We start from the raw sequence: 16,658 nt of genomic DNA, 5'->3' as shown, positions 1-16,658 counted from the left end.
CTCTAAACCTAATCCTAAACCTACTCTTAACCTAATCCTAAACCTACTCTTATCCCTAATCCTAAACCTACTCTTAACCTAACCCTAAACCTACTCTAAACCTAATCCTAAACCAACTCTAAACCTAACCCTAAACCTACTCTAAACCTAACCAAACCTAACCAGTCAAAACTACTCTACTAATGACATAACCACATTTGAAAACGACTTCACCTCACTAGAGAAGCCTTCAGTACTGTACAGAATATGTTATGCTCGTAACAGGTACATACTGTGCTAGCCTTGTCTTTACTTGTCCGCTAGGCATTGGAGTGTTTTATCAGTTTGGCACTGAGCCCTGTTTAGATGGGGAGCAATTCAGATGCCTCCAAGTGATCTAAATAAACACTTCTAACTCCTAGGCTGAGTCCCAAATGGCACCCTATTCCCTATATAGTGCACTACTTTAGACCAGAGTGAAAAGAGATACCCAGTCAGTTACACTACTGAATCAGAGTGGTGCTGGGGACTTCCTTAATCGCCGTCCGCGTTATCAGTGCCCAGGGAACAGTTGTTGGGGATTAACTTCCTTGATCAAGGGCTGAATGGCAGATTTTTTTACCTTGACGGCTGGGGGATTCAAACCAGCGACCTTTCGGTTGCTGGCCCCCAACACTCTTAACCTTTGTAAAGTGCAGTATAAAGGGAATATTAAACGGTTAGGTCTGCATTTCTATTCTGCAGACATACTGTACAGGGTTGGGGTCAATTCCATTTATATTAGAGTCAATTGATTCAGGAAATGAACTTAAAATTTAAGTCAAATTTTCCTTTAACAGTTGAAGAGGTACTCTGGGCACCTCTGGACACCTTATTCATCCAAGCTACTCAATACTGCCCCCAGCCATAAGAAGTTAAGAACAGATTCTTATTTACAATGACGGCCTAGGAACAGTGTGTTAACTGCCTTGCTCAGGGGCAGAACGTCAGATTTTTACCTTGTCAGCTCAGGGATTTGATCTAGCAACCTTTCGGGTTATTGGCTCAACGCTCTAACCACTAGACGACCTGCCGCCCCTTTGAAAGCATGGAGCATTGAGGAAAACTGAAATCAGAGTTGGAGTTTCTGGTAACTTCCTGGCTAAATTGACTGATTTTTAAATTAAATTGACCTCATCCCTGTACAGTTTGTTCTTATTCATTCATAATCCCATATCTCTGTTTATTCATACCTCTTGTGTTTGAACCTAAAGGCAAACAATCAAATCAAATCCCAAACCACCAAGTCCTCCAGCATCATCATAGCTCTGACAGACGGAAAGCTAGAGGTCTTCATACATCAATTAACAGTTGAAGAGGTGAGTTTGATTTTATTCAAAAAACTACGTTTACATTTTCACGTTTGTTAGTTCAAGATTTTTTTTCTTCTCCCAGACACACCCCGATTAAACATGGCGTTGGACTAAAAACCCATGCTCAATGGAGAATCTTCATTTAAATGCTTTTTAGGCCATGACTCAACATAATCTGGATTCGAGAAACTGGCCATTAATATCCAAATGTAGAGTGTTACTTATTGTTTTAAAGTTAAAGTTATTCGTATTTTTCTCTAATGCAGGCCAACATTGCGAGGACCTACGGTGCTCGAGTGTACTGTGTTGGTATCAAGGACTTTGACGAGCAACAGCTAGCCGAGGTGGCTGACACCAAAGATCAAGTGTTCCCTGTCAAAGATGGCTTCCATGCACTCAAAGGCATAGTAAATTCAGTACGTTTGCATTGTTTTGTTTATTTATTTGTTCATTTATTCGCTAGAAATGTACAATAAGGGTTCTGATTCAAAGTAATTTATTTTTGAGTTATTTGGTAACCATTTTTAATGGAAGTTACTTTTCCTTGAAGAGAAAGACATTCAAATTGAGGTGCATGAGAAAGAGCCATGAGCACGTGCATGGAAAGAGCCATGAGCACGTGGAAATAAGTGCTTGTTCCTCTGTTTCCTCCAATATGGCAGTGTCTGCTCAGTACTGTGTCTGTATCCTCCAACATGGCCGTGTCTCCTCAGTACTGTCTGTTTCCTACAACATGGTCGTGTCTCCTCAGTACTGTCTGTTTCCTCCAACATGGCCGTGTCTCCTCAGTACTGTCTGTTTCCTCCAACATGGCCGTGTCTCCTCAGTACTGTCTGTTTCCTCCAACATGGCCGTGTCTCCTCAGTACTGTCTGTTTCCTCCAACATGGTCGTGTCTCCTCAGTACTGTCTGTTTCCTCCAACATGGCTGTGTCTCCTCAGTACTGTCTGTTTCCTCCAACATGGCCGTGTCTCCTCAGTACTGTCTGTTTCCTCCAACATGGTCGTGTCTTCTCAGTACTGTCTGTTTCCTCCAACATGGCCGTGTCTTCTCAGTACTGTCTGTATCCTCCAACATGGCCGTGTCTCCTCAGTACTGTGTCTGTTTCCTACAACATGGCCATGTCTCCTCAGTACTGTCTGTTTCCTCCAACATGGTCGTGTCTCCTCAGTACTGTCTGTTTCCTCCAACATGGCCGTGTCTCCTCAGTACTGTCTGTTTCCTCCAACATGGCCGTGTCTCCTCAGTACTGTGTCTGTATCCTCCAACATGGTCGTGTCTCCTCAGTACTGTGTCTGTATCCTCCAACATGGCCGTGTCTCCTCAGTACTGTCTGTTTCCTGCAGCACGGTCGTGTCTCCTCAGTACTGTCTGTTTCCTACAACATGGTCGTGTCTCCTCAGTACTGTCTGTTTCCTCCAACATGGCCGTGTCTCCTCAGTACCGTGTCTGTTTCCTCCAACATGGTCGTGTCTCCTCAGTACTGTCTGTTTCCTCCAACATGGTCGTGTCTCCTCAGTACTGTCTGTTTCCTCCAACATGGTTGTGTCTCCTCAGTACTGTCTGTTTCCTCCAACATGGTCGTGTCTCCTCAGTACTGTCTGTTTCCTCCAACATGGCCGTGTCTCCTCAGTACCGTGTCTGTTTCCTCCAACATGGTCGTGTCTCCTCAGTACTGTCTGTTTCCTCCAACATGGCCGTGTCTCCTCAGTACTGTCTGTTTCCTACAACATGTTCGTGTCTCCTCAGTACTGTCTGTTTCCTCCAACATGGTCGTGTCTCCTCAGTACTGTCTGTTTCCTCCAACATGGCCGTGTCTCCTCATTACTGTCTGTTTCCTGCAACATGGCCGTGTCTCCTCAGTACTGTCTGTTTCCTCCAACATGGTCGTGGCTCCTCAGTACTGTCTGTTTCCTCCAACATGGCTGTGTCTCCTCAGTACTGTCTGTTTCCTCCAACATGGTTGTGTCTCCTCAGTACTGTCTGTTTCCTCCAACATGGTCGTGTCTCCTCAGTACTGTCTGTTTCCTCCAACATGGTCGTGTCTCCTCAGTACTGTCTGTTTCCTCCAACATGGCCGTGTCTCCTCAGTACCGTGTCTGTTTCCTCCAACATGGTCGTGTCTCCTCAGTACTGTCTGTTTCCTCCAACATGGTCGTGTCTTCTCAGTACTGTCTGTTTCCTCCAACATGGCCGTGTCTTCTCAGTACTGTCTGTATCCTCCAACATGGCCGTGTCTCCTCAGTACTGTGTCTGTTTCCTACAACATGGCCATGTCTCCTCAGTACTGTCTGTTTCCTCCAACATGGTCGTGTCTCCTCAGTACTGTCTGTTTCCTCCAACATGGCCGTGTCTCCTCAGTACTGTCTGTTTCCTCCAACATGGCCGTGTCTCCTCAGTACTGTGTCTGTATCCTCCAACATGGTCGTGTCTCCTCAGTACTGTGTCTGTATCCTCCAACATGGCCGTGTCTCCTCAGTACTGTCTGTTTCCTGCAGCACGGTCGTGTCTCCTCAGTACTGTCTGTTTCCTACAACATGGTCGTGTCTCCTCAGTACTGTCTGTTTCCTCCAACATGGCCGTGTCTCCTCAGTACCGTGTCTGTTTCCTCCAACATGGTCGTGTCTCCTCAGTACTGTCTGTTTCCTCCAACATGGTCGTGTCTCCTCAGTACTGTCTGTTTCCTCCAACATGGTTGTGTCTCCTCAGTACTGTCTGTTTCCTCCAACATGGTCGTGTCTCCTCAGTACTGTCTGTTTCCTCCAACATGGTCGTGTCTCCTCAGTACTGTCTGTTTCCTCCAACATGGCCGTGTCTCCTCAGTACCGTGTCTGTTTCCTCCAACATGGTCGTGTCTCCTCAGTACTGTCTGTTTCCTCCAACATGGCCGTGTCTCCTCAGTACTGTCTGTTTCCTACAACATGTTCGTGTCTCCTCAGTACTGTCTGTTTCCTCCAACATGGTCGTGTCTCCTCAGTACTGTCTGTTTCCTCCAACATGGCCGTGTCTCCTCATTACTGTCTGTTTCCTGCAACATGGCCGTGTCTCCTCAGTACTGTCTGTTTCCTCCAACATGGTCGTGGCTCCTCAGTACTGTCTGTTTCCTCCAACATGGCTGTGTCTCCTCAGTACTGTCTGTTTCCTCCAACATGGTTGTGTCTCCTCAGTACTGTCTGTTTCCTCCAACATGGTCGTGTCTCCTCAGTACTGTCTGTTTCCTCCAACATGGTCGTGTCTCCTCAGTACTGTCTGTTTCCTCCAACATGGCCGTGTCTCCTCAGTACCGTGTCTGTTTCCTCCAACATGGTCGTGTCTCCTCAGTACTGTCTGTTTCCTCCAACATGGCCGTGTCTCCTCAGTACTGTCTGTTTCCTCCAACATGGCCGTGTCTCCTCATTACTGTCTGTTTCCTGCAACATGGCCGTGTCTCCTCAGTACTGTCTGTTTCCTCCAACATGGTCGTGTCTCCTCAGTACTGTCTGTTTCCTCCAACATGGCTGTGTCTCCTCAGTACTGTCTGTTTCCTGCAACATGGTCGTGTCTCCTCAGTACTGTCTGTTTCCTACAACATGGTCGTGTCTCCTCAGTACTGTCTGTTTCCTCCAACATGGTCGTGTCTCCTCAGTACTGTCTGTTTCCTACAACATGGTCGTGTCTCCTCAGTACTGTCTGTTTCCTACAACATGGCCGTGTCTCCTCAGTACTGTCTGTTTACTACAACATGGCCGTGTCTCCTCAGTACTGTCTGTTTCCTGCAACATGGTCGTGGAACAGCCTGACAGTTTAACAGTTAGTCATTGGCCTCAGGGTGACACTAGTCATACTTCTCAGAGAAAGGAAATATTCAGCCACTATTGAAGGACGGTAGTGGGCGGGACATTCTCCCATGCAACTCCTCCTAGCCGCAGTGCTGCAAAGCATTGATCAGCTGAAAGATTGTTTCGAGTCCAAATGAAACACAGAGCATTCTCTCCGGTGATATGTAATATTGGACGCTGCTGTACGAGCAGGCCTCGTTGCTCCTCACTCGGATTTCTAGGATTTGAGATCATCTGTGCAGCTTTCATCTTTCTTTCCGTGGTGATTTCACGACAAATGTTCCAGACAAGCAGAGCCACTTCTCATCGTTTGGTTTTCCATGAAGTGTTTTCATGAGCAGTTTTGAAAGCCTGACTAGTAGTGACTTCACATAGTAAATGAGGACATGAAGTACTGTACAAACACTGTTAGTTCAACCCAATGTTTTGATTGTTGACTGGAGTGTAATAAGGACGTTTTTTCCCCACATTTTTTAAAGTTGTATTGAAGTACATTGAAATGCCTTGGAAGCCCTTCTTTACAGCAACATTAAATAGCAAAATAGTATGACAAAAAAACCTGGAGAAATAAGAAATAAGATCGGAAGAGAAAGTAAGCTATATACAGGGTCGGCTATATACGGGGTCGGCTATATACAGGGTCGGCTATATACAGGGTCGGCTATATACAAGGTCAGCTATATACAAGGTCAGCTATATACAGGGTCGGCTATATACGGGGTCGGCTATATACAGGGTCGGCTATATACAAGGTCAGCTATATACAGGGTCAGCTATATACAGGGCCGGCTATATACAGGGTCAGCTATATACAGGGTCAGCTATATACAGGGTCGGCTATATACAGGGTCAGCTATATACAGGGTCAGCTATATACAGGGTCGGCTATATACAGGGTCAGCTATATACAGGGTCAGCTATATACAGGGTCAGCTATATACAGGGTCAGCTATATACAGGGCCGGCTATATAAAAGGTCAGCTATATACAGGGTCAGTTATATACAGGGCCGGCTATATACAGGGTCAGCTATATACAAGGTCAGCTATATACAGGGTCAGCTATATACAAGGTCAGCTATATACAGGGTCAGCTATATACAGGGTCAGTTATATACAAGGTCAGCTATATACAGGGTCAGTTATATACAGGGCCGGCTATATACAGGGCCGGCTATATACAGGGCCGGCTATATACAGGGCCGGCTATATACGGGGTCGGCTATATACGGGGTCGGCTATATACGGGGTCGGCTATATACGGGGTCGGCTATATACGGGGTCGGCTATATACGGGGTCGGCTATATACGGGGTCGGCTATATACGGGGTCGGCTATATACGGGGTCGGCTATATACGGGGTCGGCTATATACGGGGTCGGCTATATACGGGGTCGGCTATATACAAGGTCAGATATATACAGGGTCAGCTATAGTTGAAGTCGGAAGTTTACATACACCTTAGCCAAATACATTTAAACTCAGTTTTTCACAATTCCTGACATTTAATCCAAGTAAAAATTCCCTGTCTTAGGTCAGTTAGGATCACCACTTTATTTTAAGGAAGTGAAATGTCAGAATAACAGAATAACAGTAGAGAGAATTATTTATTTCAGCTTTTATTTCTTTCATCACTTTCCCAGTGGGTCAGAAGTTTACATACACTCAATTAGCATTTGGTAGCATTGCCTTTAAATTGTTTAACTTCGATTAAAGTTTTGGGTAGCCTTCCACAAGCTTCCCACAATAAGTTGGGTGAGTTTTGGTCCATTCCTCCTGACAGAGCTGGTGTAACTGAGTCAGGTTTATAGGCCTCCTTGCTCGCACCTGCTTTTTCAGTTCTGCCCACACATTTTCTATAGGATTGAGGTCAGGACTTTGTGATGGCCACTCCAATACCTTTACTTTGTTGTCCCTAAGCCATTTTGCCACAACTTTGGAAGTATGCTTGGGGTTATTGTCCATTTGGAAGAACCATTTGCGACCAAGCTTTAACTTCCTGACTGATGTCTTGAGATGTTGCTTCAATATATCCACATAATGTTCCTCCCTCATGATGCCATCTATTTTGTGAAGTGCACCAAATATAACGATGGTCATTATGGCCAAACAGTTATTTTTGTGTCATCAGACCAGAGGACATTTCTCCAAAAAGTACGATCTTTGTCCCCATGTGCTGTTAGTTGCAAACATTAGTCTGGCTTTTTTATGTCCGTTTTGGAGCAGTGACCTCTTCCTTGCTGATCGGCCTTTCAGGTTATGTTGATTTAGGACTTGTTTTACTGTGGATATAGATACTTTTATACCTGTTTCCTCCAGCATCTTCACAAGGTCCTTTGCTGTTGTTCTGGGATTGATTTGCACTTTTCTCACCAAAGTACGTTCATCTCTAGGAGACAGAACGCGTCTCCTTCCTGAGCGGTACGACGGCTGCGTGGTCCCATGGTGTTTATACTTGCATAATATTGTTTGTACAGATGAACGTGGCATTTGAAAATAGCTCCAAAGGATGTACCAGATTAGTTTTTTTTCTGTGGTCTTGGCTGATTTCTTTATATTTTCCCATAATGTGACTCAAATTATGTCAATTAGCCTATCAGTGTCTTCTTAAGCCACAACATCATTTTCTGGAATTTTCCAAGCTCTTTAAAGACACACTCAACTAAGTGTATGTAAACTTCTGACCCACTGGAATTGTGATACAGTGAATTATAAGTGAAATGATCTGTCTGTCTGTAAACAATTGTTGGAAAAATGACTTGTGTCATGCACAAAGTAGATGTCCTAACCGACTTGACAAATCTATAGTTTGTTAACAAGAAATGTGTGTTTTAATGACCTAAGTTTATGTAAACTTCTGACTTCAACTGTATACAGTATATTTGGAAAGTGTTCCGACCCCTTGACCTTTTACACATTTTGTTAAAGTTACAGCCTCGTTCTAAAATTGATAACATACTTTTTTACCTCATCAATCTACACACAATTCCCCATAATGACATCATAATACCCCATAATGACATCATAATACCCCATAATGACATCACAATACCCCATAATGACATCATAATACCCCATAATGACATCACAATTCCCCATAATGACATCATAATACCCCATAATGACATCATAATACCCCATAATGACATCACAATACCCTATAATGACATCATAATACCCCATAATGACATCACAATACCCTATAATGACATCATAATACCCCATAATGACATCATAATACCCCATAATGACATCATAATACCCCATAATGACATCATAATACCCCATAATGACATCATAATACCCCATAATGACATCATAATACCCCATAATGACATCATAATACCCCATAATGACATCATAATACCCCATAATGACATCATAATACCCCATAATGACATCATAATACCCCATAATGACATCATAATACCCCATAATGACATCATAATACCCTATAATGACATCATAATACCCCATAATGACATCATAATACCCTATAATGACATCATAATACCCCATAATGACATCATAATACCCCGTAATGACATCATAATACCCCATAATGACATCATAATACCCCATAATGACATCATAATACCCTATAATGACATCATAATACCCCATAATGACATCATAATACCCCATAATGACATCATAATACCCCATAATGACATCATAATACCCCATAATGACATCACAATACCCCATAATGACATCATAATACCCTATAATGACATCATAATACCCCATAATGACATCACAATTCCCCATAATGACATCATAATACCCCATAATGACATCATAATACCCCATAATGACATCATAATACCCCATAATGACATCATAATACCCCATAATGACATCACAATACCCCATAATGACATCATAATACCCCATAATGACATCATAATACCCCATAATGACATCATAATACCCCATAATGACATCATAATACCCCATAATGACATCATAATACCCTATAATGACATCATAATACCCCATAATGACATCACAATACCCCATAATGACATCATAATACCCCATAATGACATCACAATACCCCATAATGACATCACAATACCCCATCATGACATCATAATACCCCATAATGACATCATCATTTGACCAAATCAAAACAGAAATCACCTAATTACATAGGGATTCAGCCCCTTTGCTATGAGACTCGACATTGAGCTCAGGTGCATCCTGTTTCCATTGATCCAGTGGTTAGAGTGTAGAGGTGGCATGGTAGCCTAGTGGTTAGAGTGTAGAGGCGGCAGGGTAGCCTAGTGGTTGGAACGCTGGACTAGTAACCGGGAGGTTGCATGTTCAAATCCCCGACCTGACAAGGTACAAATCTGTTGTTCTGCCCCTGAACAAGGCAGTTAACCCACTGTTCCTAGGCCGTCATTGAATATAAGAATTTGTTCTTAACTGACTTGCCTAGTTAAATAAAGGTAAAAAAATATATATGATGTGACCCTGATGACTGATGGGGCTCTACACATCTCAACCTATATTCACTTAAAGGTACGATCTGGGAATCTGTACAAATCAAATCAAATCAAATTTTATTTGTCACATACACATGGTTAGCAGATGTTAATGCGAGTGTGGTCGTTTTTTAAAATTCATGATGACTGACTGCCAGTCCGTTTATCTAGAGGACTGTGTGAATCTACCAGAGGTTTATATTTCCCCACATCCTTTATTCTGCATAACACATTCAGGTGGCGGGGCTGCCCTATTTCTGAAATACAAAATCCCAGATTGCACCTTTTTTAAAGGTTCCAAATCAGACTGTCATATTTAATAACGCCCTGGTAACTGCTCTCTCCACTTCAGATTGACGTTTCCGTGGCGACGTCCATGAGGGGTCCAAGTGCCATATATTTGTTTTACCGATTGTGTACCGGTGGATTTGCATAGTTTGCCGTTTGTTGATTTATTGGCGTAGTAGGAGATAATGTGATGGCATGACAGTCGGCTCACATAGAAGGCCTTTTTATAGGATAATGGGTTTTAAATAGGATAATGCCGCCTCAGGGTTTTAAATAGAACGGAGGAATGGGATGGTCTGGTATAATTTCCCCATAAAGGTTTTACATAGCTCCCTCATCTCTCTGTCGCCCCCGTTCTCCCCCCACATAGCTCCCTCATCTCTCTGTCGCCCCCGTTCTCCCCCCACATAGCGCCCTCTCTCTCCCCCACTCATCCCCCACACAGCCCTCTCTGTCGCCCCCGTTCTCCCCCCACATAGCTCCCTCATCTCTCTGTCGCCCCCGTTCTCCCCCCACATAGCGCCCTCTCTCTCCCCCACTCATCCCCCACACAGCCCTCTCTGTCGCCCCCGTTCTCCCCCCACATAGCTCCCTCATCTCTCTGTCGCCCCCGTTCTCCCCCCACATAGCGCCCTCTCTCTCCCCCACTCATCCCCCACACAGCCCTCTCTGTCGCCCCAGTTCTCCCCCCATATAGCGCCCTCTCTCTCCCCCACTCATCCCCCACACAGCCCTCTCTGTCGCCCCCGTTCTCCCCCCACATAGCGCCCTCTCTCTCTGTCTCCCCCACTCATCCCACATAGCTCCCTCATCTCTCTGTCGCCCCCGTTCTCCCCCCACATAGCTCCCTCATCTCTCTGTCGCCCCCGTTCTCCCCCCACATAGCGCCCTCTCTCTCCCCCACTCATCCCCCACACAGCCCTCTCTGTCGCCCCAGTTCTCCCCCCATATAGCGCCCTCTCTCTCCCCCACTCATCCCCCACACAGCCCTCTCTGTCGCCCCCGTTCTTCCCCCACATAGCTCTCTCTCTCTCTGTCTCCCCCACTCATCCCACATAGCTCCCTCATCTCTCTGTCGCCCCCGTTCTCCCCCCCACATAGCTCCCTCATCTCTCTGTCGCCCCCGTTCTCCCCCCACATAGCTCCCTCATCTCTCTGTCACCCCGTTCTCCCCCACATAGCGCCCTCTCTCTCCCCCACTCATCCCCCACACAGCTCTCTCTGTCGCCCCCGTTCTCCCCCCACATAGCGCCCTCTCTCTCTGTCTCCCCCACTCATCCCACATAGCTCCCTCATCTCTCTGTCGCCCCCGTTCTCCCCCCACATAGCTCCCTCATCTCTCTGTCGCCCCCGTTCTCCCCCCACATAGCTCCCTCATCTCTCTGTCGCCCCCACTCATCCCACATAGCTCCCTCATCTCTCTGTCTCCCCCAGTCATCCCACATAGCTCCCTCATCTCTCTGTCTCCCCCACTCATCCCACATAGCTCCCTCATCTCTGTCGCCCGTTCTCCCCCCACATAGCTCCCTCATCTCTCTGTCGCCCCCGTTCTCCCCCCACATAGCTCCCACATCTCTCTGTCGCCCCCGTTCTCCCCCCACATAGCTCCCTCATCTCTCTGTCGCCCCCACTCATCCCACATAGCTCCCTCATCTCTCTGTCGCCCCCGTTCTCCCCCCACATAGCGCCCTCTCTCTCTGTCTCCCCCACTCATCCCACATAGCTCCCTCATCTCTCTGTCTCCCCCACTCATCCCACATAGCTCCCTCATCTCTGTCGCCCCCGTTCTCCCCCCACATAGCTCCCTCATCTCTGTCGCCCCGTTCTCCCCCCACATAGCTCCCTCATCTCTCTGTCGCCCCCGTTCTCCCCCCACATAGCTCCCACATCTCTCTGTCGCCCCCGTTCTCCCCCCACATAGCTCCCTCATCTCTCTGTCGCCCCCACTCATCCCACATAGCTCCCTCATCTCTCTGTCGCCCCCGTTCTCCCCCCACATAGCTCCCTCATCTCTCTGTCGCCCCCGTTCTCCCCCCACATAGCTCCCTCATCTCTCTGTCGCCCCCACTCATCCCACATAGCTCCCTCATCTCTCTGTCTCCCCCAGTCATCCCACATAGCTCCCTCATCTCTCTGTCTCCCCCACTCATCCCACATAGCTCCCTCATCTCTGTCGCCCCCGTTCTCCCCCCACATAGCTCCCTCATCTCTCTGTCGCCCCCGTTCTCCCCCCACATAGCTCCCACATCTCTCTGTCGCCCCCGTTCTCCCCCCACATAGCTCCCTCATCTCTCTGTCGCCCCCGTTCTCCCCCCACATAGCTCCCACATCTCTCTGTCGCCCCCGTTCTCCCCCACATAGCTCCCACATCTCTCTGTCGCCCCCGTTCTCCCCCCACATAGCGCCCTCTCTCTCTGTCTCCCCCACTCATCCCACATAGCTCCCTCATCTCTCTGTCTCCCCCACTCATCCCACATAGCTCCCTCATCTCTGTCGCCCCCGTTCTCCCCCCACATAGCTCCCTCATCTCTGTCGCCCCGTTCTCCCCCCACATAGCTCCCTCATCTCTCTGTCGCCCCCCGTTCTCCCCCCACATAGCTCCCACATCTCTCTGTCGCCCCCGTTCTCCCCCCACATAGCTCCCACATCTCTCTGTCGCCCCCGTTCTCCCCCCACATAGCGCCCTCTCTCTCTGTCTCCCCCACTCATCCCACATAGCTCCCTCATCTTTCTGTCTCCCCCATTCTTCCCCACATAGCGCCATCTCTCTCCCCCACTCATCCCCCGCACAGCTCTCTCTGTCTCCCCCATTCTCCCCCACATAGCGCCCTCTCTCTCCCCCACTCATCCCCCGCACAGCTCTCTCTGTCTCCCCCATTCCCCCCCACATAGCGCCCTCTCTCTCCCCCAATCATCCTCCACTCATGTCCCACATAGCTCTCTCTTTCTTCTCCTCTCTCCCCCATAGCTTCCCCTCCCTTCTCCTCTCTCCCCCCATAGCTTCTCCTCTCTTCTCCTCTCTCTCCCCCATAGCTTCTCTTCTCTTCTCCTCTCTCTCCCCCATAGCTTCCCCCTCCCTTCTCCTCTCTCCCCCCATAGCTTCCCCTCCCTTCTCCTCTCTCCCCCCCTCTCTTCTCCTCTCTCTCCCCCATAGCTTCCCCTCCCTTCTCCTCTCCCCCCCCATAGCTTCTCCTCTCTCCCCCCATAGCTTCCTCCTCTCTCCCCCCCTCTCTTCTCCTCTCTCTCCCCCATAGCTTCCCCTCCCTTCTCCTCTCTCCCCCCCATAGCTTCTCCTCCCTTCTCCTCTCTCCCCCATAGCTTCTCCTCTCTTCTCCTCTCTCCCCCATAGCTTCTCCTCTCTTCTCCTCTCTCTCCCCCATAGCTTCCCCTCCCTTCTCCCCTCTCCCCCCATAGCTTTCCCTCCCTTCTCCTCTCTCCCCCCCTCTCTTCTCCTCTCTCCTCCTAAACGTAGCTCTCTCTCTTTCTTCTCCTCTCTCCCCCCCATAGCTTCCCCTCCCTTCTCCTCTCTCCCCCTCATAGCTTCCCCTCCCTTCTCCTCTCTCCCCCTCATAGCTTCCCCTCCCTTCTCCTCTCTCCCCCTCATAGCTTCCCCTCCCTTCTCCTCTCTCCCCCCCCATAGCTTCCCCTCCCTTCTCCTCTCTCCCCCTCATAGCTTCCCCTCCCTTCTCCTCTCTCCCCCCCATAGCTTCCCCTCCCTTCTTCTCTCTCCCCCCCATAGCTTCCCCTCCCTTCTCCTCTCTCCCCCCCATAGCTTCCCCTCCCTTCTCCTCTCTCCCCCCCATAGCTTCCCCTCCCTTCTCCTCTCCTCCCCCCATAGCTTCCCCTCCCTTCTTCTCTCTCCCCCCCATAGCTTCCCCTCCCTTCTCCTCTCTCCCCGTCTAAAGCAGTCGGTTCAGCAGATCGAACAGGAGACATTTCTAAGGTGTTACAGGCTAATCTGTCCTCCACAAGTCGACACAGTCTGATAACAACTGTGATATATCTATTATGCATCTGAGTAATGCTGCCGTGTGTGTGTGTGTGTGTGTGTGTGTGTGTGTGTGTGTGTGTGTGACTAATGTTGTCGTATCCATTCCGTTCGGCAGATATTAAAGCAGTCCTGTACAGAGATCCTGACAGTAGAGCCGTCCAGTGTCTGCGTTAACCGTGAGTGGTGGATTGTGGTTGGTGTGTCTTTGTGTGTATAGTTTGATGTGTGTGTATAGTTGTTGGTGTGTGTGTGTGTATAGTTGTTGTTGTGTGTGTGTGTGTATAGTTGTTGTGGTGTGTGTGTATAGTTGTTGTTGTTGTGTGTGTATAGTTGTTGTTGTTGTGTGTGTATAGTTGTTGTTGTGTGTGTGTATAGTTTGTTGTTGTGTGTGTGTATAGCTGTTAGTGTGTGTGTGTATAGTTGTTGTTGTGTGTGTGTGTGTATAGTTGTTGTGGTGTGTGTGTATAGTTGTTGTTGTTGTGTGTGTATAGTTGTTGTTGTTGTGTGTGTATAGTTGTTGTTGTGTGTGTGTATAGTTGTTGTTGTGTGTGTGTATAGCTGTTGGTGTGTGTCTTTGTGTGTATAGTTGTTGGTGTGTGTGTGTATAGTTGTTGTTGTGTGTGTGTGTGTATAGTTGTTGGTGTGTGTGTGTGTGTATAGTTGTTGGTGTGTGTGTGTGTGTGTGTGTGTGTGTGTGTGTGTGTGTGTGTGTGTGTGTGTGTGTGTATATAGTTGTTGGTGTGTGTGTGTGTGTGTGTGTGTGTATAGTTGTTGGTGTGTGTGTGTGTATATAGTTGTTGGTGTGTGTGTGTGTGTGTGTGTGTGTGTGTGTATAGTTGTTGGTGTGTGTGTGTGTGTGTGTATAGTTGTTGGTGTGTGTGTGTATAGTTGTTCCCACCAGGTTGGAAGGGATATTCTGTTTCTGTGTGTGTGTGTGTGTGTGTGTATATAGTTGTTGGTGTGTGTGTGTATAGTTGTTCCCACCAGGTTGGAAGGGATATTCTGTTTCTGTGTGTGTACAGATATAAGATCTTAATTTTAGCCAGTTTGCTACAGCAGGATAATATTTTAATGTATTTTCCCTTTATTTAACTACTCAGTTAAGAACAAATTCTTATTTACAATGACGGCCTACCCCGGCCAAACCCTCCCTTAACCCAGACGATGCTGGGCCAAACCCTCCCCTAACCCAGACGATGCTGGGCCAAACCCTCCCCTAACCCAGACGATGCTGGGCCAAACCCTCCCCTAACCCAGACGATGCTGGGCCAAACCCTCCCCTAACCCAGACGATGCTGGGCCAAACCCTCCCCTAACCCAGACGATGCTGGGCCAAACCCTCCCCTAACCCAGACGATGCTGGGACAAACCCTCCCCTAACCCAGACGATGCTGGGGGAAAACCCTCATCCTAACCCAGATGATGCTGGGCCAAACCCTCCCCTAACCCAGACGATGCTGGGCCAAACCCTCCCCTAACCCAGATGATGCTGGGCCAAACCCTCCCCTAACCCAGATGATGCTGGGCCAAACCCTCTCCTAACCCAGACGATGCTGGGAAAAAACCCTCTCCTAACCCAGACGATGCTGGGCCAAACCCTCTCCTAACCCAGACGATGTTGGGACTAACCCTCCCCTAACCCAGACGATGCTGGGACAAACCCTCCCCTAACCCAGACGATGCTGGGAAAAACCCTCCCCTAACCCAGACGATGCTGGGCCAAACCCTCCCCTAACCCAGACGATGCTGGGCAAAACCCTCCCCTAACCCAGACGATGCTGGGCCAAACCCTCCACTAACCCAGACGATGCTGGGCCAAACCCTCCCCTAACCCAGACGATGCTGGGACAATTGTGCACCGCACTATGGGACTCCCGATCACGGCCGCTCAAAGAACCCCTGTTATGTGGATTATCATTCATGGATATTTGTGTGTCTCTGTCTGTGTGTGTGTGTGTGTGAGCATATCTCCTGCGTCTGTGTGTTCTCCTAGGGCCCCTCTGCTCACTATCTCCTGCATCTGTGTGTTCTCCTAGGGCCCCTCTGCTCACTATCTGCTGCATCTGTGTGTTCTCCTAGGGCCCCTCTGCTCACTATCTCCTGCGTCTGTGTGTTCTCCTAGGGCCCCTCTGCTCACTATCTCCTGTGTCTGTGTGTTCTCCTAGGGCCCCTCTGCTCACTATCTCCTGTGTCTGTGTGTTCTCCTAGGGCCCCTCTGCTCACTATCTCCTGCGTCTGTGTGTTCTCCTAGGGCCCCTCTGCTCACTATCTCCTGCGTCTGTGTGTTCTCCTAGGGCCCCTCTGCTCACTATCTCCTGCGTCTGTGTGTTCTCCTAGGGCCCCTCTGCTCACTATCTCCTGTGTCTTGTTTACATAACACAGAGTCGTTTGACATCGTGCTGCGAGGGAACGGCTTCTCCGTGGGACGAGGCAACGACGGGGTTGTCTGTAGCTTCATAGTTGGCACGCAGACATACAGTAAGTACAGAAACACACACACACACACACAGACACACACACACAGAGACACACAGAGAGAGACACACAAACACACAGACACACAGAGAGAGACACACACACACACAGAGACACACAGAGAGAGACACACACACACACAGACACACAGAGAGAGACACACACACACAGACACACAGAGAGAGACACACACATATCTTACAGGAGCCATCTTAACATGTCAAGTGAAAGCTCCAACAGAATATAGAAGTGTGAATGTTGTA

At 48.2% G+C, this 16,658-nt stretch overlaps 1 protein-coding gene across 1 annotated transcript in view; it reads left to right on the top strand.

The window, feature by feature from the left end:
• The window catches only part of LOC109881292 (anthrax toxin receptor 2-like), a 125,507-nt gene that overhangs the window by 14,532 nt on the left and 94,317 nt on the right, over nucleotides 1-16,658 (top strand). The window contains exons 5-8 of the mRNA XM_031829609.1: nucleotides 1,233-1,337; nucleotides 1,598-1,747; nucleotides 14,036-14,096; nucleotides 16,303-16,398. Of these exons, the coding sequence (XP_031685469.1) occupies nucleotides 1,233-1,337; nucleotides 1,598-1,747; nucleotides 14,036-14,096; nucleotides 16,303-16,398 (412 nt within the window). The remainder of the gene's footprint in view (nucleotides 1-1,232; nucleotides 1,338-1,597; nucleotides 1,748-14,035; nucleotides 14,097-16,302; nucleotides 16,399-16,658) is intronic.

The sequence above is a fragment of the Oncorhynchus kisutch genome, linkage group LG8 (genome assembly GCF_002021735.2).
Source record: "Oncorhynchus kisutch isolate 150728-3 linkage group LG8, Okis_V2, whole genome shotgun sequence".
NCBI classification, from domain to species: domain Eukaryota; kingdom Metazoa; phylum Chordata; class Actinopteri; order Salmoniformes; family Salmonidae; genus Oncorhynchus; species Oncorhynchus kisutch.
This window is presented reverse-complemented; position numbering and strand designations above follow the sequence as displayed.